Source organism: Lissotriton vulgaris, chromosome 2_1, assembly GCF_964263255.1.
Source record: "Lissotriton vulgaris chromosome 2_1, aLisVul1.2, whole genome shotgun sequence".
NCBI lineage: Eukaryota > Metazoa > Chordata > Amphibia > Caudata > Salamandridae > Lissotriton > Lissotriton vulgaris.
Genome location: NC_141687.1, coordinates 195,419,320 through 195,445,572, shown reverse-complemented (window position 1 = coordinate 195,445,572; position 26,253 = coordinate 195,419,320). Strand labels below are relative to the sequence as shown.

At 42.9% G+C, this 26,253-nt stretch overlaps 1 protein-coding gene across 1 annotated transcript in view; it reads left to right on the top strand.

Annotated features, from left to right (window-relative positions):
- Window positions 1–26,253, top strand: part of TMEM132E (transmembrane protein 132E) — a 1,029,855-nt gene that overhangs the window by 845,835 nt on the left and 157,767 nt on the right. Inside the window, exon 4 of the mRNA XM_086954717.1 lies at window positions 1,908–2,100. Within this exon, the coding sequence (XP_086810843.1) occupies window positions 1,908–2,100 (193 nt within the window). The remainder of the gene's footprint in view (window positions 1–1,907; window positions 2,101–26,253) is intronic.

Sequence of the window (26,253 nt, the reverse complement as noted above, 5' to 3'; positions counted from 1 at the left end):
TCCTCACGCGGCAACTAAAAATCACACAGCCTTAGAACAAGAACCTTTCCTTCATCACTAGAATCCAATTTACCTCCAGTACTCCATGTTTAATCCATGTTTTTATTCCTATCTTCTTCTACAATGGCAGCGTGATTCCACAATTTCAAATGCCACAGACGCTCCCATCCAGGCCTTCACTGTAGCACGTTGGAATTCACATTTCATACCGGGTAGCCTCAAACTTTCTCCACCCAGTGCATTTCGGGCTCTATAGCCCTTCATCAGGGGTAACTGAAAACATTAGAAAAGAAACATGAATATTGTTCGTGCTACAGTGAAGGGCTCGATGGGCATGTCTGTGGCATTTGAAAAAGTGGAATTACGCTGCCATTGTAGTGAATGGATTAAGCATGGAAGAAGGTTAGACTAAATACCTGGATTAAGCATGGAGTACTGGAAGTAAATTAAGACCATTGAGTAATATCGTTTTTGTTTGTATTAATTTAGGTTGCACACATGTAAAGAATCGTATGTGTATTTGTTTAGAATATTTTTATATTTGAACACATGTGGCACACAGTGTTACTGGGAGGGTGATGAATAAAATAAGTAGGGCTTTATATTTCAGTAAGGGTTTGAGTTGACACAGGAGGGGTTAATACATTACGAGGTGGAGAGGTGGGCTATGTATTCCTTTAAGGTTTGTAGGTTGAACTGGCATTTAGTCACGTGGGTGGGTTTTACGTGAGCGACAGGTAATAATAGATGGTGTTCACGTATGGCTGCTTGAATGGGAATTGTTTTGGGAAGGTGTTGGAGCGTACAATGATGGTGGTCTCAGGGAGTGTGGAGGAAACAGTTACCCTGCTGGTTACGGTTGTAAGAGCAAACAGGTATAGAACAGCATGGGCTGGTGTCTGAAGTGGTTTGATAACACTTAAATTCCTGTTGGTGTTTTTTGCTCGTAGAATTTTGTTTGCTTTTGTATGATGGTTTAGGAAGATGGGTAGGGTGAATGGAACATCACATTGAGATTATGTTTTATGAATTTAGCTTGAGGGAAACCAAATAGAATATTCATGTTTCTTTTCTAATGTTTTCAGTTACCCCTGAGGAAGGGCGATAGAGCCCGAAATGCACTAGGTGGAGAAAGTTTGAGGTTACCCGGTATGAACTGTGAATTCCAACGTGCTACAGTGAAGGCCTGGATGGGCATGTCTGTGGCATTTGAAATAGTGCAATTACGCTGCCATTGTAGTGAATGGATTAAACATGGAAGAAGGTGGGAATAAAAACATGGATTAAACAGGGAGTACTGGAAGTAAATTGGATTCTTGTGATGAAGAAAAAGTTCTTGTTCGAAGGTTGTGCGATTTTTAGTTGGCACAAGACGATGTGCTACACATGCTTGGATATCACAAATTCGTGCTATTTGGGACAGAGCACAAAATAAGTCTGCACGTCACAATTGCTATGAGTAACCAGAAAAATGTGAGTACTATAAAGTGTGCATTCGACCACTTTGTTTAGAGATGTGCCACATTGGTGCCATTTTAATACGGAAATATATCTATAAGCAAGGAAAAGATGACCTGTCAAGCTAACCAAAGGACCTCTCACTGTGTGACAGCACATGTCGTTGCATTTTTAGTAACACTTGAACCGCTTGAGCTAGAAACTATTTTTTTGGTTAAAATCTGCAGATTATGTGGCGGAATAGGGATTATGTGTCAAGTGCAGCAAATCTATATTTATGTGAAAAATGCAGCGGCCGCACAATCACAACTCCAGTGGTCCTGACTGTACCCTGTGCATGGTTTTAGGTTCATCTTTTGCTCTTTGATTAAATGCTTTTGGTGCTATCTCTGGTGGAACTGCCAGATTTGATAAGCGGCCACGGTGAACTCTCACTCTCTCTCCTCCAGGAACAGCGAGCCCTCATACGAGATCATGCAGCTGGACTTCGAGATGGAGAACTTCACCAGCCAATCGGTGACTCGCCGCATCATGTGGCACATCGACTACCGTGGCCGGAACCCGCCCCCTGACCTTGAGAAGGTGGTCACAGAGCTGACAGTCATCCAGAAGGACATCCGGGCCATCGTGCCGCTGGCAATGGTGAGTAGCTTCTCCTTGATCTACTGAGCCTAGCTGCACCCCTACCCCCACCTCTTCACCCCCAAGTGTGCTATGACTCGAAAGTGCTCATCAGTCAGTAATTGCAAAATTATTTACAGATAAAATATTTACAAGTGCACTGCATGTGAAGTGATCTTGGAATTAAATGGCGAGCACTTGAGAATGGTTTGGAGATGATGGAGCAGGATTTTGTTGTCTGAGCCTTATCCACTAGTCATTGTTGTTTCTCTGAACTAGTAGGTGTTCACAGCAGCATCAATGAGCTAGTGGATATGGTTGAAGGCCATAACCTCTGCCCGATGTAGACTCAGCCTCATTGTCTGTCCAGTGCTTACATTGTTAAAAGAAGGCCAGTCCCCAAATTGTTTCTAAGGGAGGCATCACCCACTGCCACTTTTGGGGCGGTCTACGTCCTCCTTCCTGGCTATGACCACTGCCTTCATTCTGTCCGCCCGCATCTTTGGTGCATGCACCGGACCTGCCTGCAGGCAGTGACAACTGGAGAACTTTTAGAAGAGTGACCCCTGTGTCCATGGAACAAATAGATCATGTAGGAGAGTGAATCAAAAGAGCCTACCTTAATTTAAGGTGTTAGGGGGTTCTCGCCGTGATCATTTTGAGAAAAAAACACAGCTACAAATGGTGAATTTTACAGCACACATACCAGATAAGTGGCTGGAAACCCAGAGATTTTGAAGGGACACTGTTGAAATACTACAAAATACCTTAGTGATGTGCTAGGAACCATTAACCACAGCAAGAGATATTTAATTAATGGTGGCAAAACTGTGTTTTGTTTCAACACAAGTTCGCTGAAATGTTCTCAAGAGCACCGTGGTACAGGCATCGAGCATGTGATTGTACATGGCTCTCCATTGATCAGAATGTATACAGTATCGTTCATCGCTTCATTTTCTCATCCTGCCCCTTCCTAGTAGTTTCGTCCAAGCCCCTGCTTGAAAGGGGTAGAGCGGGACAATCGAAAGTTATTCAAATCTCACAGTCATCTGCCACAGGCAGGAATGCAAGACAAGTCCCACAGTCCCACACGACGCTGATGCACCTCAGTCACATGTTACAAAGACGAGAAAATGTCAGTATTCCATGCTCAGCCCGGTACAGCAGGAGTCATATCATGGAAAGATCTTCCAATATAGAAGGTGAACTGGCGTCACGCAAGCCATGAAATGGGAACCATAGCAGCAAGTGGTACCAACCAACTAAGATCAGCAGTCAGCATGCATACCCCTGCATTAATTATTACTCAAATATAATCTTTTAATAGAACCCGAAAGAACATTCTGAAATGCATTCATTCTGATACACTACATTTATTTTGTGGATAAATTAGCTCCTCTCCACCACCCAAAAATGGAATAGTTGTCCTATAGTGCTAACTGTTCATTTTTAGTCGGTACACTGTTAGCCACCAAGAACTCACATGTTCTAGCAATACTTGCTCTATAGGCGTGTGCCTTGAGAGGCAAGAGAAGCCCGGGAGGATGAGGCAGAAAGAGAGGAACCAGGAAGCAAAGCTTTGGAGCAGGAACCAGGCACTGAGACTAGTTCTCTCTCAAATGCTGTCTTCCCCGTCCCCTCTGACTCACCGTGCACATGCGGTACAGTGATCTTCATGGGAGCAGCTGATTTTGTGCTGCCCTCAGAATCCCTATACCGCACATGCCAAGAAGAAAATGTAATAGAGCCAAGAGGCAATTAGTGTGAGATGATGTATTGTCATTGTGACGGTTTTCTAACACGAGGAAATCCAGCCTGTCCAAATCAGGCAGATGAAACTACATCTTAGAGAAATGCCAAAGTGACCAAGTGCCTTTTATACGAAAAAACTATGTTTTCTTCGAAATGCACATGTCATCAAAAGAAAGGTAAGAAGGGAGAGTGTATATGATGGGGGAATGTAGAAAGGGTGTGGAGGGAAGTAATACAAGTAAAAAAAAAAAGGAGTAAAGCTGTAGGGTAGAAGACATGACATGGTAGAGAAAAAAGTCTACATCGGAGCCTCGGGTGAGTGCGCACAGGTCATTGTACAGGGACTAGCCTTGACGGAGGTTTGACTACAGGCTTCCCTCCTTTAACTCCTCGATGGACTCATGGAGCCCAATGATGGTCGCATTTCAAGTCTTTTGATATTTAACACATTTTTTGGTTTTTATTGTGTTTATTGTGACACCTGGAGTGGGAATGTCATTTCTCATTTCTCCTTTCTAGGTCCTGACGAAATGTCTTGGGGAAAGGCATGAAACTAATTGGGAAACGAGGGAAACAATAGCTTTTCAGGCTTAGGGATTTCCCACACATCCCCATATTTTAGCATACCATTTTGGGGGTAGGAAATACATTTGTTTTTGGACCCAATAATCTGGTATTTTTAAACTTTTTTTTCTACATTTGCAAAAAAAAACCACTCCGTTTTGTTTTATCGTAAGTGGGTAGGTGTATACCCCCCTGTATTTTACAATTCAGTGCTCCCGCATATTCCTTGGTAGTAGCACGCCCCTGTCCATAAAGGGCAGGGATGGACCCTAAGATGAAGCAAACCACCAAGGGGAAACCCAGGTGGGTGAGGGTTTTATGAAAATAATGTTTTTCTTTCCATCTGTGATTATTTCTACAGTGCCGTGGAGGACAGGTCCCTACTTTACCGACCTCTATTTTCCCCCTTTGTGTTTTGATAAGGAAAATAATACTCCACGCACTATCTTACTGAGGCAGGTGACAGCATTGGGCTGCATTATTCTTCAAAAGAGAACTTGCCTGAAGATCAACAGACGAAATTACCAAGCCAAACATGCCAGAGTGGAGGAAAACAACGTGCAATAGACAGCAAAATGCCCTGAAACGTAGAGAGATAGTAACAGGCACAGGGCAGAGATAGAACAACTCCAGAATTGGTGACAAGGCATTAGACATGGTGTCGTGGGCTGGTCCATGGCAATAAAACAGCAAGACCAGGGTTTGAATCCCCTAGCTTGTAATTATCAAAATACAAGGATGAGGGGAGAACAAAGCGACCAAAACAGCTGAAAAGTCTAGAGCAAACAGTCTCCATCATCAGTAAAAGGTTCTGGTGTCCACCACTGGCAGCAACCGACACCGACTATACACTGGGTTTGACCTGCACCCTAGTTGTAGGATTATCAATCATAAAATCCCGATTGCACTTCCTCTGAAGCACATCGCTCTGTTCTAAGCTGCACCTCGCAGGAAGTTTCTTTTCATGTCACTGTGAAAGCTGACATTTTCAGTGGAAGACTGAATTTCTAGGTCTTCACTGCAGTTTCTATGCAAGGGCACTGGTGGTACATGCCTTTCTCTGATGTGTCTCCATCTTTCAGAAGATCTAACAGGCCAACCTATAACAGAGAATGATTTCAGTGATGTAGAAGACAGGGCTGTGCTCATGCCCAGGAGGCAAAAGAAGAAAATACATGCACTGTCAAGAACACTGACTGGTGGGCATGCTCAGTCATACTTAGTCGTGCTCCATTTCTTATTCGCATGCATCCAATGCTACTTATTCACTCCATCACCAACTTAGGGCCCGATTACGATGTCGTTTGGAAACTGTCCCATCCAGAGCCCTTCCTAACAACATCGTAATGGGCCCCATGTCTTGCATAATAATACTATTAGACACTTTTTCATGGTTATCCTCACTCCTCAACTTAGATACACCCATTTAATGGCACTCAACCAGTTACTAACTTAGGGGCTCCTTACAATGGCGGAAAAATAGCCACCGCCGGGCCGGTGTTGGCGATCGTATCGCCATCGTCATGAGATTCACCCCCGCCACATTATGATGGCGGTGGGTGTCGCGCCCAACTGAAAGTCCGTCCGCCGCTTTACCGCCAATAGCAATTGTCACGATTGCCTGGCGGAGCATGCTCACAATAGCGGCAGAGCCTAGCAGGCTCCGCCAGCACAACTATGATGCCGGCGGAAGCCAGCCTTTCCGTGGCGGTTGAACCGTCATTGAAAGGCTGGTGGAGAATGTCTTCAGAGGCCCGTTGCGGGCCCTTCTTGTGTTGGGAGTGGTGTGGGTGCACTGGGGGGTGCCATGTACCCCATTACATTTCACTGCACCAAGTGGCAGGCACAGTGTAGTGCCTGCCACGTAGTGTAGTGAAATGCACAACATGCTTTTTTTAGCATCACAGCGGTGCTGCTGTCAGCAGTCAACGCCACAATGTTAAAGGTGCGGAATCCGACAGCAGCGGTGGCGGTCCCACCATAATTGTAATTGGGGAACTGCCGCACGCATGGCGGTCGGACCCAATCACCGCCACGGTGGCAGGCGGACCAAATTTGCCCGCCATCGTAATGAGCCCCTTAGTTACTCGTGCTCACAACCCCAGTCACTCGATCATTCTCAGCCACACTTACTCAGTCACACTAAGTTAAACACACACCATATTCACTCTATGTGAGCTCCCTGTGAGAGAAGCTCTCAGAGCTGGGATGGAACATTCCTTGTTCCCATCTGTTCGCGGGGGCGGCCACAGAGGGAGAGGGATCTGAGACAAGATATGCTGCAGTCGCCTCTTCAGTTCTCACCTCCTCAGACATGCAGGACAAGGCACTGTCAGCTGAAGTGATGAACTGCCAAGAGAAAATGTGCTGTTCATCTTTGTTGTCACTAGAAACTTGTTAGTGTAGCAGTTCTCAACTTCCAACTACTGTCCCAGTTTCAACTTTCCAACGAGACAAGTTGAATAACAAGCAGGAAAATTATATTTTTGAATGTTTTGGAGTTTTCGTCTGACAAAAAATGCTTTGTTTTATTTCCTGCATGTTGCTGTCACTTTAAATCCCCATCCATGCTTTACAGAGAACATCATAGGTGTGCGCCTGACCATCTTTCATGCAGGTGCTAAATGTATGCAGACTTCTGACTAACACTTGTGAATCCCATAACTGTTTACTTCCGGATAAGTCATTGTAGCGGGTGTTCTTCCAATGTTTGAGGCTCCAAAGGTAAGCATTAGTGGTACAGGTGTTTGCATCCGAATACAGTCCTTAAATTAGGTTCAGCAGGGCAACATTAAGGTGGTCGCGAGAAGGCCTGCTTTTTGCAGTCTCTGCAATACTGTCCACGCTCTCAGGTGTGCACGACTTGCCTCAGTACCTGAGACCTAGTTAGAGGTTATGAGGTGTTTCATGGGATTGCCAGTGCAAGAGTAAGGTTGTTTTGCACTGTTGTCTAAACTGTGTATAAGGGCAGGGGCAGACTGTGGGGTTACACATAAACTAGTGGGTGACAGATGGGCCCGATGCTGGAAGGCTTGGACATATGGGTTGGTTCATTGAAACTCGGATGTTGAAAGACTTGGACCGAATACATGGGTTGCGTAAGCTATGTACAGACTGTGGGCCTATTCACAAACTGCATTCGTCAGTATGTTTGAGAAGTGGAGAAGTGTGGCTCAGGGGTTAGAGGCGGCAGACCCGGAAGCTGAGATCGGCCCTGGACCAGGGTTCAATTCCCCGCCTCGACGGGGGTTGGGCTCAATAATTTCACGGACTCGATAATTCTCGCTCCGGTGCCTACTCGACTCACGGGTTCACACTCTGCGACTCTGGGCAATAGCTTGCTTAATCTCCACATGCCCTCTTCTATCTTTTTTTGTGCAGAAAACTCCACCTCCACTGCGTAATCGCTGCACAAGTGAGTTTACGTTTTAGTAGTAAATATGGGAGGGACATTAGGGAGCAGCTAGAAAATGGGGAATACTTACTTAGACTGGATGGGCTCAGTGGAGAGTAACAAGGGGTTTAACCTACCCACAAAAGAGTAAGCCAATTCCTATTCACAGATAGCATTTCTTAAGTCAGCGCAGCCAAAAAGACCCAATAACAGTCGTAAATATACTCCATCTCACAGTCGGAGTAAGTCCAGCATCGCACATGGCTAACCACTGGTACTGCAACATCCTCCCACAAAAAATAATGGAGGGGTGGGACTTAAAAAAATGCTAAATTACATTTAAACTTGTTAAAAATATAAATAAATTAGTTTTAATGTAAATACAATTATCCAAAACCAAATGATTCATATTACTTCAATTTACATATTTTAATAGTCTTTGTGAAATTTTTTAATTAATGTGTTATTAATTTGTATTAAATTACAGTTAAGTTACTTTTAATTTATTTGTGAACATCATATATATCACTTTTAATAAATGATAAAAAAAATATATATTTCACTAAGGTGGAATTTTTGTTTTTAAGTTTAATCTTCAAAAATAATTTATATGTAATTTATTTAAAACAAAATTGCATTTAAAATCTTAATTAGCTTTTAAATGCAGTAACATTTTCATATTGTGCTACAATTTAGAAAAAATATATAATTGACACTAATATTTTGCATTTATATATTCTTTCTCTTTTAAAAATAAAAAAATTGAATGCATTTTTGCTCTTTTCCATATACTTTACAAGATTGAGATCTCCACATACATGTGAAATATTACTAGTAGTAACTTTAAACTATTAAGTTATTTTAAAATATTGTTAATTTAAATATATAAAATTAATTTTATTTACATTTTAAATTTTAATTTTAAAAAATCCTGCATAAAGTAAAATGCTTTCATTTACTGAATATGGATCAAAATTACAAATACTTTTGTATAGAATGTGTCTTTTTTTTAAAAAAACATTTACACTATTATATAAAAAATATTATTACAGAATTTTTGTATAAATATTTTTTTATTTGTAAAAAATATGCCGTTTTTTAACATTCAAATCAATTTATATATATTTTTTTTTTGAAGGCTAAAAGAAATTATTTTATTGTAACTTCTTTTCATATTGGGTTCTATTTTTAATTCCTGATTCCATTATTTTCTATTGGAGGGTGTTGCAGTATCAGTGGTTGGCTATGTGTTATGCTGGACATACTACTGCTCCTTTTTGTCTGCAGTAACTTTACACTTGGAAATAGTGACTAGCCATAAGTAATACATTTACTACAAAGTGTAAGAGTAAATTTCACGTGTATATTTCCTTGTGCAAATTTATCTTTGTGAATTAGCCCCAGTGAATTTTCAAACTTTTGGCTTGACATATGGTAGAGGTTATTAGGCTAGGCGCTAAGGGACAGATGAGGAGATGGGATGTAGTCTCACGAACTCACAAAATGCAAAGGCTCAAGGCGACTGATATCTGAGGCCAGCATTATTGGTGTGGTTTATAGCAGGAGATTCACGTTCATCAGCAAGAATCTTTGTCTCAGACATGGGGATACCGCCAAAAGGCTGGGAATTTGACATGCATGCATAGGCACTTAGATAGGCAGTTTTGGAAATCGCAGTTGGAATAATTGGACACTGGGTCATTGAGACAGAAACCGTGAGACAGGGATGCTCATACTCTGAGGCAGGAGGACATGGCCTGGGATAGGTAGACACAGACACTAAAAGTAAAGAAACACACAAACGAGGGAGAAACAGACTCTAGTAAAAGTGGCTACTCATACACAGACATGTGCAAAGAGACTTGAACACTTCTTGTGGAAGATACAGACACACGGACAGGGACAGAGGACACCACAGAGATTTGAACGAGGACACATCCCTCAGCAAACAAAACACAGACAGTGCTAAAAAACAAGAGACCAAGGTACCATAGGCCTCAATTAATGCACTACCTTCCCCAGGGGCGAGGTAAGCTTCATATGGAGAGGAATCCTTGGGGTTAGATTGGCATCACCTTTAGTGTGTTTGGTGTAATGTCCTAAGTGGCTAGATGTGGGTCCCTTGCTCACTGTGTCACTGGTCTTGGGTTACTTGTGTTCCGGTTCAGTGAGGGCTTGACCTGGCAGTTCGGGCTGAATTGTTCCCATAATTAGCATATGGTTGGTTCCAAACTGAAGTGGCATGTTGAACAAAAGATGCTACCCCAAGCAATTGGCAGTGGTTAGACAAATTGCAAGTATTCATCCTATCACCTTTTGTGAGTTGCATATTGAGCCCCAAGTGGAAAGTGTATACTCAGATGTTGGTCCCTTGCTTACTGTGCCACTGGAACCAAGCTATACTTCACTGATAAGCCCTAATCAGGGCGGAACCGGTCTTGGGTAGCTTGTGTTCTGCTTCGGAGAGGACTTGGTTTGGCAGTGTCGGCTGAACTGTTTCTATTGGATCAGGGTCAAGACTAATTTGAATATGACTGGTTCCAAACTGAGATGGCGTGGTGAGCAAAAGAACAATGGTAGGAATGCTACCCTGAGTGATTGCCAGGGGTTAGCCCAAATGAGAGCATTCTTCCCAACATCTTTTGTATGTTTGATGTACTCTCACATCATATCATTAAACGTGAAGGAGCCAGGTGGCTGATGTATCAGGCCAGCATCATCGGTGTCATTTGTATCAGGAGTTCCTCGATCAGCAGCAAGGACACCACAGAGATTCGAAGGAGGGTCCATCGCTCACCAAACAAAACACAGACAGGGCTAAAAACCAAGAGATCAAGATACCAGCAGTTGTTGCTCTACATAACATATATGACCTAGTCTTCTTCTTAACTTCTTGTTGTGGGAAAATCATATATTATCTAGTTACCATGGAGTTCAACTAATGCACCACCTTCCCCAGGGGTGAGCTCTGCTTCATATGGAAGAGAATACCCATGGTTAGGTTGTTATACCCACATGTCTTGCTTGTAGCCACCAATCCCTGCTTATGTGGCTGCTGCGAGTAGCCTGCAGAGCTAGACGTGACATCCTGCCCAAAGGGCTCTAAATGTAGTCTTGCGTCACCGCACCTTCTCGAACACCGCACAAGGGGTCACTGCTCTCCATCGAAAGGGCCTAGATTCCCAGAATGCCCTACTCACCTCTGAAGATTAAGTTCAGCCCTGGCTCACCCTTCCCTTTTTAGCAATCTGACCTCGATCTCTAGTGGCGGTGATCCAAAGCTCCCTCCTTTTCGAAGGACTTGCAACGCAGCAGCCAGTGCAGATTTAATAAGGAAAAAAACTTGGGTGACAGAAATTGAAAAATCAAAATGTAGGGGAAAATCGGAATTAAATGGCAGGCAATAGGTCATCTGTGCTTGAAAACCAGCGCCCGATGAATGCTTCAGCAGCATTTACCTTCAATATTGAACTGAAATACATCGGCAAACCAACATTAATTTGCAAAGCAGTAACATTACTTTATCCCCTGCCATTCTTTTCCACTGTAGTTGTGAAATAATTCACAATCTCAAGAATCTGTATACAAGAGGCAAGCTTCCACATTGCTGAGGGCTCACATGCCCTCTTTTCTCGCATATTTTCTGCTTGCTTGTCCACGGGGCCTCTTTTCTTGGCAATGAGATCCGACTTTCTTAGCGGAAGCAGACTCAACTCCTGTAACAGGTTTGCCTGAGTCTTTATTCCACTCTTGGGTGGCACCGCAATGAGTATCAGGTATTCCTCATTCTCAGGAATAAAGACACATTTACCCTTCACCTTCCTATTGTAATGAAGGTTTTGGCTGGTTTCCGTCCTCCTCATGCAAGGCAGGTCTCAGAGAGGCATTTCTCTGTATTGGAGAAGAATCCATGAACTTTAATACCAGCATTTGTAAAGCGTATGGCTACCTAGAGGTGTCCTGGCACTGGGGACTGTCGGGGAGATTAAGCGAGCTATTGCCCAGAGTCACATGGTGCTGAGCTAACCTAAGCCCTGCGCCGGAGATCGAACCATGAACCCGTGTTCTGGAGTCAGGCACTCTGGCCGCTGCGCCACACCACTTCAGTACCAGCAGGCCAAAGTCCACTGAGATTGGCGGACACCCTTGTGACGTAAAGTTGCGCAATGACTCTAGAAAGGCAGGCAGAGGACCTAGAAACCGATAGGACAGTCCTGGAGCAGTGGTAAGTATTGTTTTGAGGGCTTCACTGGAATGGGCTTTCTTTCATTTCAGTGATCTTTATTTCGGCGGTATGCCATAAAAGAGAACAATGATGTATAAAAACAATACAAAATAGATGACAGTATAAATTCATTATAGAATAAACTATTTCAGCAAAATTTTACCACAAAGACAATTGGTCAGGTTTCATAGATGTTAAACAAGGTTAAAATTGTTAAAACAATAATAAATAAGTTTCATGTAACAATTTAAGAACATGTAAAAAAGGACAATGTGTAGCCATGGGCTAGAAGAGCATGCTTAGGTTTATGCGATTAGTGACCTACGCTGGTGCCACATGGCAGCCAGAAATTTTGAAACGGCAAATACAAATGGACCAGTTGTGTCACTTTTTAATATTCTAAATGCCAGCATGCATTGGCGGAAACCTAGGTTTTTGCATAAAGGAACAAGCCAATGCTTCCTAGCCTTGTAATAACTTGGGCAAAAGAACAGCACGTGCAGTTTGGTTTCAGAGTCATATTTACATGCTGGACAATTTTTCGGGGCAGAAGGTGACCACCTGCTGGTGACAGCTCGCAGTGGCAAAACACCGTGCTTCTACTGAACACATAGTTTTTTTGCTAAAAGAGGATAATTGTCATCTAAGAATTTCTCAAATAGATAAAAGTCTTTGACCAGCAGGAAAGAGGCTGTTGTAGAGCCAGTTAGGGGATTGCGTTGTGCAGCATTAAGCCTATCGGCACGAAATATGTTCGTGAGTTGGGTGCGCGAAAGTGTTTTGCAGCCCCGGTCTGGGTCAGACCATAGATCAGAGATAATTAACCTTGTTAGTTCATTTCCTATGTAAACAAGCCAGGGAATATTCCCCGAGCCTGTAAAGGACAGAATCTCCTTAAGTTCTTCTCTATATTGTAACAGCTCCGGGGTGACCCAGAGCCTGCGCCAAAATCTGAGGGGTTTTAGTGCTAGCTCTTCATTGATTGGTCTGATTCCCAAGTCACACCTTAGGGGAAAAAGTGGGGTGTTTAACGGTAGTGCTAGAAGCCCTCTTTAAAATTTATTTTCTATCCTAATGATTTCGGACCTGACGGAATAGCCCCAGAGTTTGCCGCCGTACATGATAGCCCCCCTTGCTTGCGCCTTATAGACCTCCAAAGGGGGTCGCAGGGGTTTGATTGTGGACTTGTTAGATAGTTTAAGGATTCCACCCGAGAGTTGGGCCAATTTTAGCTGTGACTTAATCTGCTGGGGGCCCCACGTAAGATTTTCATTAATTGTGACCCTGAGATAGTCAAAAGTAGTTACCCTTTCTAAGAGTGTAGCTCCTAAGCTAGGATTTGGCCGGGTAGTTCTCGGGGGGTTGAAGATCATACATTTTGTTTTTAAAGAGTTGATCTCCAAACCTCGGATAGTGCAGAATTCGTGAAAGCCGTCCAATATTCTCTGTACCCCCATGGGGGTTTTAGACAACAAAAGGGTGTCGTTGGCGAACATAATTGCAGGGACCCTGGTACCTGCCAACTTTGGTGCATCGTTATGAGGGACTCCATTAAGATGGTTGATTACTCCGTTGACGTAGAGGCAGAACAGGGTTGGTGCAAGCACACATCCCTGCCTTACCCCCCTGTCAACAGGGAATCTAGATGAAAGTGCGCCATTGTTCCCACAACTGACTTGGCCAAAGTTGGCCTCGTGCAGCCTCATCAAAACAGACAAAAGGTGCATGGGATGCCAAGGTCCAGGAGGACAGCCCAGAGTTTGCCCCCGGGAACAAGGTCAAAGGTGGAGCGAAGGTCAACGAATACCATATGGAGGCTGCCACCCTCTATTGTCACTGTTTTCCAATATAGGAGTTGTTGTCGAAAGATTTGGTCCACAGTGGAGGTATTCTTTCTAAACCCCGCCTGGTAGGGACTAAGAATTTCAGACTCCTCTATCCAGTTCTGAAACCGATCCAGAATAAGTCTAGCAAAAATCTTCCGGGGGACGTCAATGAGGCTGATTGGTCTGTAGTTGGATGGGAGCAGAGGAGAGCCCTTTTTAAATATGGTCACTATCTCTGCGCCCAACCAAGTACAAGGAACCGTCATGCCTCTCAGAATTGCATTGAACAAAATCTGGAAGTATGGACCCCAGACTTCAAGTTCCTGCTTGAAAAGATCCCCCGGAAGTTTGTCCAGACCTGGGGCTTTGCCGGAGGCAAGTTTGGAGATGGCATTACATACTTCCGGCACCGTGAATTCGATCACCTCAGACTACGATGTTAGTGCAGGCAGCCTGGTCGGCTGAGTCCTGCATGTGGTCAGTAGGACCCTCGGTGGAATATAGAGCTTGATAGTGACATTCCCAAACTTCTGGGGCTATGTTCGATTCAATTGCTGCTTTCGGCTCACTACTACCATTATTAATTATAGTCCAAAATTTACGGGAGTCTTTGGTTTCAAGCGCCAGTGATAAGCTGGACCATTTTTCGTGATCCCACTCTTCCTTGGCGCAATTGGTCAGCCGTTTGTAGTGCACCCTCCTAGTTTTGGTTGCAGCTCTATCATTGTCTTTTATGGGCTGCAGTAGCTCTTTTTTAGCCTTCCTGCCTGCTGAATTGAACCACGAGGAGTGGGGCGCTCTTTTTACCCTCCCCGACACCCGAGGGTTAAGTAGCTCAGCCAGGTTTAGCAAGACGCCCTCATTTAGTATCTACAGTTTGGATAGATAGACATGGGGTAGAGGTTGGCTAATTAGCGTTGCAATCTCGCTGAGCAAGGGGATTTTTGAACTATAAAGTTTCCCTAGTTGTTACGGATGTCCGACTAATTTGGGCTTTCTATCTTCCTCTGCTTGTGCACCTAGAGTCATGGCCGGAATTGAGCTGGTGTTGTTCTGTTTGCAAGGCCTGGCACAGTTCACCACATAAAGCTGCACAGATCACTTGAGGGGTACCTCTTGGAGGATGCATTCGTCTTTATGACTTGGACAGTGTCCTCACAACACTGTGGACAAGGGAGTCAGAGGCAGCCAGCACCACTCCATTTTCAGACATTTGCATGTTTAAAAAAAATATATAAATCTTTTTCCTTCCTATTGTAAGGAGAGTGTTTTTTGTATAAAACATGACAGGTTGTAGATTGTGCTTTAAAATCTATGACTCTGCTTGGAAAGGTGCGAGACTAACAGAGGGCCGCTGCTGGGTTCGCCATTGTGAGTAGATCTGAAGGTAGAATCTCTTGACGCCCCTATGAGTGGTTCATCTCGAAATTTCTTCTGTCTCACACTTCATGTAGCATCAGAAATCCACTCTTGCATACATCATGCATCACTGCGCCCTTCGGGACCGACTGTCCCAACCATCCCACACTTTACTTGGCTTGCCCCACTCTGTAGCCTCTCTGAGAAACCAATGTACGGGAGGGGCATCCCCATAGCATCATCAGCACATAATTCTGGCAATCTGGGGGTCTTCCAAGGACTAGACCACCCCATATTTTGTGGGGATCTTTGAGCAGCCCACTGTCCTACCCTGTTCATAGTGGAGGGCCCTCCCTGTGTCACGATCCAACATTCTCAAGGGATCTTCCTGTCCAAGGTCCCATCCACCTACAGCGGGAATGGGTTTTTGTGAACTCCATCATCCCATTCAGTTAAAAGATATTCTTTTGACTCCCAGCATCCCACAATATGAAGTGATCTTTTTGTGGATCCGTCATTCCACAGTGTACAAGGGTCTACCTGCAAACCCCTACTCAACATAGTCAAAGAATCTTCCTGTGAATCCATCACCTATCAGTGGTGCAAACAAATCCTCTTCCAGCCCTCTATCCTACACGGCAAAGGATCTTCCTGCAACTCGACTCCCCATCATTTGAACTGACCTTACTGCTACAATATGATCCCACACGGTGAAAGTATATTCCTGTGTCCTTCCACCAACCCCACCAATACAGATATCTTCCTGTGGCTCCAGCATTCAACTCTATGAAATGACATTCCTGTAACCTCACCATGCTATACGACCAAGGGATGTTTTTGCAATCCCAACACCATCCTGCACAGTTAAGTTGTATAACAATGACCCTATTTCACAATGTGATGAAGGGGTCTTTCTACAATCCTAATTCTTTAATGGGAATAGATCTTTTTGTGACCCTCCCAACACACATTCCACAGGGATCTGAATGTGACCCCACAATCTAGACTCTTTCTGTGTGAAGGTATCATCTTGTGACCTGCCATTTATAGAGTGAAATTAAAGAAAATGGAAGAAAAACAGGACACCAGAAATCCTCATGATACTGAAGTTCCTCCCTGCAACACACAGACAGAGCTTTACAACATCCTCAGCAAAGTACTATACCAATACCATCAATAAAGCCACCAAAAAAAGTAGAACACTTTTCTAGGCAGTCAAACACAGCATCAACTCTATGCCAGACTCGCCTATTCCTCAATCCACAAAAAAGTGTAATGCCATATACCTCTTATTAAGTGATAAAATGCCGAATATCTGCCAGCACAGCAACCCCAACTAGCTTCATCTTTTACACCTATTCCTTCCTGAAGGTCAGCCTCCAAAGCCCTGTCTGTCGCAGATCTCACTGACACGCTCAACGTCCCCAAATCCACTTCTTATGAAGATGTCTTACTGTTGTCCTTCATCAAAGCTCTCCCTGGGAAGCTCTTGCATGTTCAATGCCTCACTCACTCAAGTCTTCTTTCCAGTAGCTCTCAAGACATGCCAGATTCTCCCACGCATAAATAAACCTACACTAGACACTGATGACCTCACCAACTACGCACCTACCATTCATCTGCAAAATAATTGAAAAAGCAGTCCATGTTCAGCTCCAAGTAACATCAATGATAGTCATCCTCTACACAACTACCAGCCTGGCTTTAGATCATGCTGCAGCATGGATACCACTACCCTACACAACATTTTAGACGATGCCTCGTGTCCACGGATAAAGATGACACCCTGCCTCCTGATATTACTGGAACTTACAGACACCTTTGACACAGTCGACCATCCCACCCTCATGTGCACCCTGGAATCTCGAATGAGAGTAGCCTGTAATGCCTTTCACTGGTTCTTTTCTTATCTTTCCAACCAACACTAGGTTGTTCACATTGACTCCTCCAGTTCCCAAAAGATCCATATCACCTGTGTAGTCACCCAGGGTGTCAAATTGTCTCCTGTCACCTTCAACCTCCACACAGAGCCACTTGATGCTCAACTCATAGATAACCATATTAAGGTTCACCAATATGCCAACAATAACCAACTCTCCTTGAAAGTATTTTCTGTTTCTGTTATCCAATGCCTCAAGAAATTGCTAGCACATCATCTATACATGGATGTCTAGTGCTTATCTGGCATGCAACCCAACCAAAGCAAAGTTCTCTTAATTTGCCAAGACCAAACAAACAAGAAATAGCACGGTCAATCCCCCTTTCAGAGGGCCACGTAGCCAGCAGGGGTTACTGGGCCCGACTGCGAGGTTTGGGGTCTTTTACTTTTGCCTTCCCGGGGCCTGACCTACTATGTGTCCTACGTAACTGGGCCACCTTGCCTCTCAGTGGTAGCACGGACCACGCAGTCCAAGGCTTTTTGAGAGGGAGGTGGATGTGATGTATAGAGAGGTGCAAGACTAAAGTGCAAAAAGTAACCAAGATAAGTTTGATAGTCCAGTCAAATGCTTGCAATTATGAAAAGTGTAGTATTATAATGTAAGTATCCAAAATATAGAGGCAACACACAAAATAATACCCACCGCCTCTGAAGGTCAGCATGCGAGCGTCAACTTGGTCAGTATCCCTGAGTTCTTCAGTCCCTTTTACTGAGCCTGGTTATTCCCATTCAATACTGAAGGCGACATTCAGATATGGCCACAATAGTCTTTGGTTTGGCTTTAGGAATCAGCTTCATTAGTGCTATGCGCTAAATCTGTGCAAGTTTCCAACAGGCCTGATGTCCTCGAACAGGCTTACGTGACCTGATAGCAGCCAGCAAGTGCGGGTGGACTGAGACGCATCTCTGCAGGCTCTGGACTCCCAATGGTGTGGGTCAGCGCAGACTTTCCCTGATATTCGTCCCTCTTCAGTTTCCAGACGGGCCGCATTGGTGTCATGCATCCTTCTTGGCAGCTTCTCGGCAGTTGTTTAGGTGTTCTGTTCACAACAATGAAGGACAATGGCACTGCCTCCACCATGGCCCACTCCTGGAACACTGGGTTGCGAGTTTCACCTTCCTTAAGATAATGGCCCTAATTTCACAGTGGCTCCCTCCTGACTCACAGGGTTGCTGACTTTTTCTGCACAAACTTCACAGTGGCGCCTTCCTGGCATACTACCATTGGAGCAGGGTCAAGACTGATTTGCATATGGCTGGTTCCAAACTAATATGTCACAGTGGGTTTAAAACGATGAATTGGGATGCGGGCCAGAATAATTGCCAGTGGCTGAGATTAATTCAATCATTTGGTACACACTTGATCTATGACCAAAAATCAGTACCAGATATCTAAATATCTATGCAACTTGGGTACTCAACGCAGGTTTGCACGTCCGTCACCATGCAGAGACTTTTCCATCCCAACAAGTACAGACTTGACTCAATGACATGAACCTTGATGGCTTCAACCCCTAACTTTCACCGAATGCCAAGTCAAGGAACACATTGGCAAAAAACAAAGACGTCGCTCTCTTCTGAAGAAAGTGAAACAGTTCCTTCCAGAAAGTAACTTCAGAACTGCTCATACTCTCGCATCTGTGAAATCCTGCTCCATGGCCTTCCGTTAAGGTCATCCTATGTGCCGCAGCACGTCTCATTCATGGTCGAATGAAATATGACTTCATTGGCTCTTTTTGCCAGCCCACACTGTCTTCAAAACAAGCTGCATCAAATACAGTGCCATCACAACCAACATCCCACTCACCTTACAGACAAGCTCATTATCTCTGATGGTTCTCGACACAAACACCGCCAGGACACTATCAGACTGCAGATTAAGACTAGAACAGAAAAAAACAAGACAGCCGGCCTTTTATAACTATGCTCCCAGGATGTGAAACAGCATCCTCTTGTCCTTCAGGAGGAACAATGTTAATCCAATTTAAGAAAGAGCTAAAGACTCACCTCTTTGAATACCATTATATTACAATGTATAAACTGTCCACAACCCAATTACCTTTCTTAACACTTGTGGATGTTATGCTGGTCTTTGGCCCTGTACAGCATTCCTCTGCCTTTTGGATAGGCATGCACTGTAGAATTACCATTATACATACATATAAAATCATGATATCCATGCACAACTGTGTGAACGAATCTTCATTCTTCCTCACCATCCTGCTTCTCTTCACAGTGTGAAGTGACTTTCCCCAACCTGGCAATTCTTCCTCTTACGTGGAAATTGTCTTCCCTGTGGCATCACACATCTTCACTGCTAGAGCCTAACAAACACTGAGATGACTGACCCTAAACTCCAACTTCTAACTTTGCAATCTGTGGCAGATCCTCCTTTAACTCCTACTGACTGCCTATGGAAGAACTCTTCTAGATGCTTTTAGGCCAACCATCTAAAATGTTGCCCAACTGATGATCTAATGGACCTCTGAGAGTGCAATAGTGCATCATGATCTTTGAATATGAAAAGGAAAAGCCATATTCTAAACTAGCATCTATTTGAGATTCTGCTTTAGTGCCACTTCCACATCTGCCATCAGCACTGATGGAAACTTGGTATGCTGGAGCTGTACTGAATGAAAAACACATGAGGGATTTGAGATTGGTTTTGATGTAAAGCGTGGACAGTGGTTGATTGAGACCAGCAGCTTGTTGTCTTGCAGCCATAAGTGGGTCATTAGTAATCATTTATACACAGCAAGTCTGAGATCACTCTGCATCACCTACCGTAGCTCATAGATAGAGCTAATCCTCCCGTAGTCCAGTGCATTCCTTCGCTACCCACAATTTACCAGCCCTACTGGTAATCACGGCAGATGCAGCCCTGGGCTGCCAGCCAACTTCCTCAAAGCACCTTCATTATGGCTCAAGAGGCAATTTCTTTCTCTTCTTTCCCTGATGTTCTACTGGTCACAAGCAGCAGCAGGTTACTATGCAAATGGTTACGTCACAGCCGGCATGTGAGAGTGGGCGAAAGCAGCACTGTAATCAGCTACCGAGGACTGAGCCAATCGCTTCCATTGTGCTTGTAGCTCTCCTCTTGATTAGCCCACTCATCTAGGCTCATCTTCTCCTCCTTTGTGCTCAGACAGTGCAAGGTGTAAAGACCCTTGAATCTGATTTTCTAGACTTACTTCACCCGTTAATGAGCCAAGGCAGTGAAATTGTCATCGCCTAAGCCCTTCGCCATTGATTTAATGATCCTTTGCACAACCGGTCTGGTGGACTCTCACAAGCCTTTGACTTTGGACATCATTCATTCAACACAGACCACCACAAAAAATATACATTCTTAGATCAAACCATAATTCAGATTTTATAATTCCAGATTTGTAAAGCACGACTTATCACCCCCTAAGGGTATCCGGGCACTGGGGGCCGTCGGGCAGATTAAGTGAGCTATTGTCCAGAGTCACATGATGCTGAGCTGAGCTGCCGCGGGCTATCTAACTGTGAGCCCTGTACTCCGGAGTCAGCGGCTCTGGCCTCGGCTTTACACCCCTTCCATGGAAGCAAAATGTGTACGTACCCACGCATTAGTTTGGAATCACCACTTCACCCTTAAGTTTGAATTCGCTTTGCTCATGCCATTGTCTGAGAATGTCCCTCTAAGTGAGCAACAGCTTTTATAAACCGCCTACCAACACAAATGGGTTTTCTAAGTGCTGTGTTGCTGAGAGAATCTAAAAATGCAAGGCTAAAGGCACCTGGTTAGATACGACCATTGCTGAGCCCAAAGCTTGCCGAATTGTCTCGCATTTAACCTCATCGCTGCGGCGCATATTTTTGCGCTACGCGGCTTTTTTCAAAAAGCCGCGTTAGAGGACGAGCTCAGCTCGTCATCCGCACACGCCCCCCCGTGGCTGATGACGAGCTGAGCTCGTCATCAGCATCGAAGGGGTTAAGACTCCAAACTGATGGCTGAGCACTAAATTATCAGCAACTACTGACCAAGCGGTGCTCTGTACCTTGCAGAACTTCAAAAGCACTAATCCTCCAATGAAGCCCACGTTAAAAGTCTTGATGGCAGTGGAATTAAATTCTTTCTGAAGAAAAACAAAAGCATAAGGAAACCTGGCAATCTTGCAGTCAAAACATTTTTGTATGTAGACCATTAGGTCTGCTGCTAGCTCCTCAGAATCTTTTTTTTTTATTTACTTGCACTTGGAAGTTGTGCTCCAAACTGCAGAATTGTTACTCCTAATTGAGAAGTTCTGGCAAATCATTAGCAAAGCCTGGGCAACCAGACCTGTTCCTCTTCAGGTTTGCCAACCTTCTTGCTTAGTCACATCTGGCCAGAAGAGAAGAATCTATCTGAAAACTCAGTCGACGACATCTAGAATGTGTGCTGGACTCACATCAATGAACACTGTGCAGGTGATGCCTGAAAGAGCTCTGGCACATTGTTACTATTCCTACAAGTACCTTCTAGACCAGGCGTCTTCAAGGAAGAGCTCGGCCCCACTCATTTGGAAGCTTTGCTTGGCTGGATTTATTTACAAGCACCAACACTTGAGCACAAATGTTTAAATTCCCCAACTATTTTTAAAGTTAATATTTGAGTGATAAATAATGTAGCACTGGGGCACTTATTACTAGTATTTTTACCTGTGTGCCAGAAGCATTTAGGCTATACCAGCAATGTATTGCTCGCGTAGGGGCTTCCTAAATAAACAAATCCTTCTTTTACATTACTGCTGGTAACCCTGCCTGGTGGTGCACAGATGTGTTCACTGCTGGTAATCTTGTATATGGTGGACACTAATATAATCCTGTTGGTTGTGGTCACTCTTACTGCATTTATAATATTAGTAGCTCAGATGATTTTCATTAACCACAAGTAGCTCTCATTAAACAAAACCCTGTTCTAGAAGCTTGTAAATCAAGCCTGGTATCACATTGTAACTAAACAAGCAATGGCAATAGCAATTTGTTTGGAATTTGTTATAGTGAACCTGGTTCGAGGCTCTACTAGTGCAGATGCAACATAGTGATCGGAAGTAGCCTGTTCCCTAACACACAAAACATGCTCATTAGACATAGTAGAAACATGCAGAACAGGCAGAGCAACAACCACAGCGGGCCTCACACACACTGAACAGATACATCACAAGGGGCAGCAGTGCAAGCTTCCGTTGTCCCTGAGCATCTTTAAATTCCTCCATTGCATGGTCTCAGAGAAGCGTAATAAGGACCATGGGGAGTAAATTGAATGTCGGGATGTATACGGAGAGATAATAGAGCTAGCAGTCAAGGGGGGGATTCATTCTGTGGACACAAGCAAAATGTTTGTCAAATTTTCAACATATATGAATATATTCATGGTTACAGTTTCAGCCTAGTAAAGGTTTGTGAGATACCCATCCCACCCATAATCATGTTAACCTAGGGTAACAACTAGGAGACCCAGTGTTGGAAGAATATGCTGCTGCTTTAGAAATGAGAAGTTATGTTACAACTGTACATTGTGCAGAGCATAGTAAGTTCTCCTAATGAGTTCAGATTTTGAAATATAAACTGTAGGTCACCAATGCAATATCCTCTGCTAGCAGTGAGAAAATATCCATTGGCACGAGGCATGTGTGCTGTAGATACACATGCTTTGCATACTCCTGCCATCTAGTGTTGGGTCCGGATGTTTGCAAGTTGTTTTTCTGTGAAGAAGTCTTTCCTAGTCAAGAGGTAAGGTAACTCCTCCTTTCGGTGATAGTGCACTTGGTCATTGACTCCATTGTTAGATAGTTTTTTCCACCATCTGGTTCAGACGTGTATTGCTGCACTCCGGTTCGAAACTATTCTTCGGGTTCCCCTCAACGCACAGTCCTCTCTACCCTCGACAGTATTGTTACAAAACTCATTTCAAATGCATATCGTTTCGGTCAACGGAATCTACTTTTCAATGGGAAAGCTATATGGACGGCCTTTGGGCCTTACCTCATCAGTTCAGCTCTCCGTCGATGGAATGGAGACTGTTCAAATTCTGCCCTCAGTGCCACGTGAAGTATCCGTGCACTGATGCACACAAGGTGAGTAAACTTGTACATGTCTCCGAAGTCTTAAACCAAATACGGGGACTCCGTATAACCCAAAGGGAAATAGAGCTCCAAGTAACTGTTAGGTAAAACAAAGTTTTCCTTTTGGGAGGTAAAAGTAATTACCAATTCAGACACTCACTTCACTCAGTCAAGAAGCTCTCACTCAATTCTATATTATCAACTGGTTTGGGAAAAGCTCAACCATGAAAAAAACAAATACAGATATCATACAAAATATACAATTTTATTTTCTATAAAAAACATAAATCGATCTACAATTTCATTAAAACCTAACACAATACATGTTAAAACCACCTAATGTGGACTGGGAGAAATATAAACCAAAACACTAAACTTTGTCTTGGTGTTTGTTAATTCGGACACTTTGTTGGCAACATTGGGAAGTAATCCATTTCTTATACCCAACTATTAGTTGACAACTCCAAATTTAAGCCTTTTTTTTATGCGTCGACGCGTTTCGGAGACCCTTGATGATTATGGCCTCCTTCTTCAGGACAGTATTTTTTAATTTCTCCAAAGTGTAATATTTCACCTAGTGTATATAAAATATTACTATTAGAAAACATATCTCAACTACAACCTTTGTTAAAAAGCTAATACACCATATCTAAACAATTTAAAACAAAAGACAATCATATCACTGTATTCTATTAAGAAAACATATACATTGTCAGGTAACATCTTCATGGTTATGTTGGTCTTTTGTCTCATATCGATTCGGACATTTCACTGCCATTTATGATATTCTATAAACAGATACACATAAAGCCAGAAACTGTTCTTATCTTCATGTTTCTCCTGGAGAGCGCTAAGCATGTCAAACGTTTAATAACCCTAAGTGAAAATCACAGAACACTAAGCATGTCAAACATTTAGTGACCCGAAATCGGAATAAGCCAAATTTAAAAAGGGAACAATACCGTTTTTTTGATTTTCATTGGTCACAGCATTTCCCAACTTGATTGTTAACCTTACATCCAACTCACAGGCATCATTTATACACCATTCAATGACGAATCGTTAGATTTGAACATCACTCACCTATGCAAAAGCATCTGTGTGAACGAAGAAGTATTCAAATGTTGTCCTATTTGGGGTCTAATTTTTCTTCATTTTTAAACTCCCAAACTATTCATGAAAAAATAAATAAATAAATACAGCCTATTAGTGAATCATTCTTCATATTATTATGGACGGTTTTACATCTCATAAAATTAAATCAATGGCTTTTACCTGAAAAGCGATTTTTATCGGCTCAGAACACACTGTTTCATAACAATATATTATTATCTTTGTTAAGGTGCCCTTGTTCTGCTCCTATTTCGAGAAAATGACAGTATTTTATTATCTGTTCTTAGTACGTGCTTTCGTAGTTTCAACTCGCAGTCGGGTTGCAGATGATTACCTTAATATTCTCTTCGCTCCAATATCTTTTTCAAGGTCCCTTCTATTTCATATGCAATGCAATTTCGGCATATGTTTCTAAAGAAAGGGAAACCGTAACTATTTTACTCTTATTTTGGTTTGTACCAGCGGATAGAATATTGTAAACTAATGCGGGCTCTCACCTGTCAAGGCGAACTTTAATTCATTTATGATTCTCTTGCATCCGGGTTTTTAGCGCTCACGGCTGCATGTTTATAAAATACAAAGAGACAATGTTTCATTAAGTTACTTCAATGGACTAAACATAGTCTTCGAGAAAATGTCTTTTAGTATTAAAAACCTCTTTCTCAATTACGGGTCAGTTAGGTTTATTTAACTATATCCATACGGATTTCTCCCACAGCTGTTAATTTATGAACCTCACAGTTCTGTCAAGTGACGTTTTTTTTGTCTCTCTCTACTAACCACCTCCCTTATACAGATTATATAAAGCCTTTGAGGCTACAGGGTTTACATAACGGATATCCTCAGCAGTGCCCCAGATTTTAAACGTACCTCGTGTAGTAACCTGGCAGACTTCGCCGGGATGTTTCTTGCGTCTGAACGATCGCTGTTTTGAATGTAGTCAACAACCTGGTTTCCTGCGCACTCACTATTTAAATGCTATCGGCACTTACGTCACAACATACTGGACCCTTAGTCGAATCATTTTTTTCTTAATACAAAACTTTATTCCGTGCACAAACGTTGCTCTTGTTAGTTTACCGTTTAGATATTCTAACGTATTCATATGTGTCTATAAACATTTTGCACGATCTTGCAAGTTATATTATTGTAGTTTCTTAATCTACCGATTTTGCGGGCACATTTATTTTACGCGCATGTTTATTTTGCGAGCCTTTTTATATCAATAAGGATCAGTTAGTTGATGTTCCACAGGCATTATCAATGTGCACATTTATGTTAATAGGCAGTGTTATGACTATAATCATAGTTCTTTTGGTTCATCTTAAATATGGTTACTATCGAAGTTAGATTTCGTAAATATATGTATTATTACTTCTAGGATATTGTTGCTATCATTCTCTTATAGCACCGTCAGGATGATGCACTGGTATAGATGGCGGTGTCTCTGAAAGAGGTGGAAATTAAACGCAGAAATCGAGAACAATGGTATATTTCCACCTTAGACACAGTTAATAAAGGTTTAAACATGAAAGAAGACTGGATGAGAATTACTGTCTAAATAAGGAATACCATAGGATAATAGCAAACATCTGAAATTGTGTACATTTTTAATATATAGAAGTTGAGTTAACAGCGATGGGATAATTACTGTCGAAATAGGGAACAACAAAGGATGAATGGTAAACATCTAAAATTATGCACATTCTAATAAATTTAACAAAAAAAAGGTAGTCTTCAAATTTTTGCATAGATAGTATATTGGTCATAAGAATTAGACACCGCCATCTATACCAGTGCATCATCCTGACGGTGCTATAAGAGAATGATAGCAACAATATCCTAGAAGTAATAATACATATATTTACGAAATCTAACTTCGATAGTAACCATATTTAAGATGAACCAAAATAACTTATAGTCATAACACT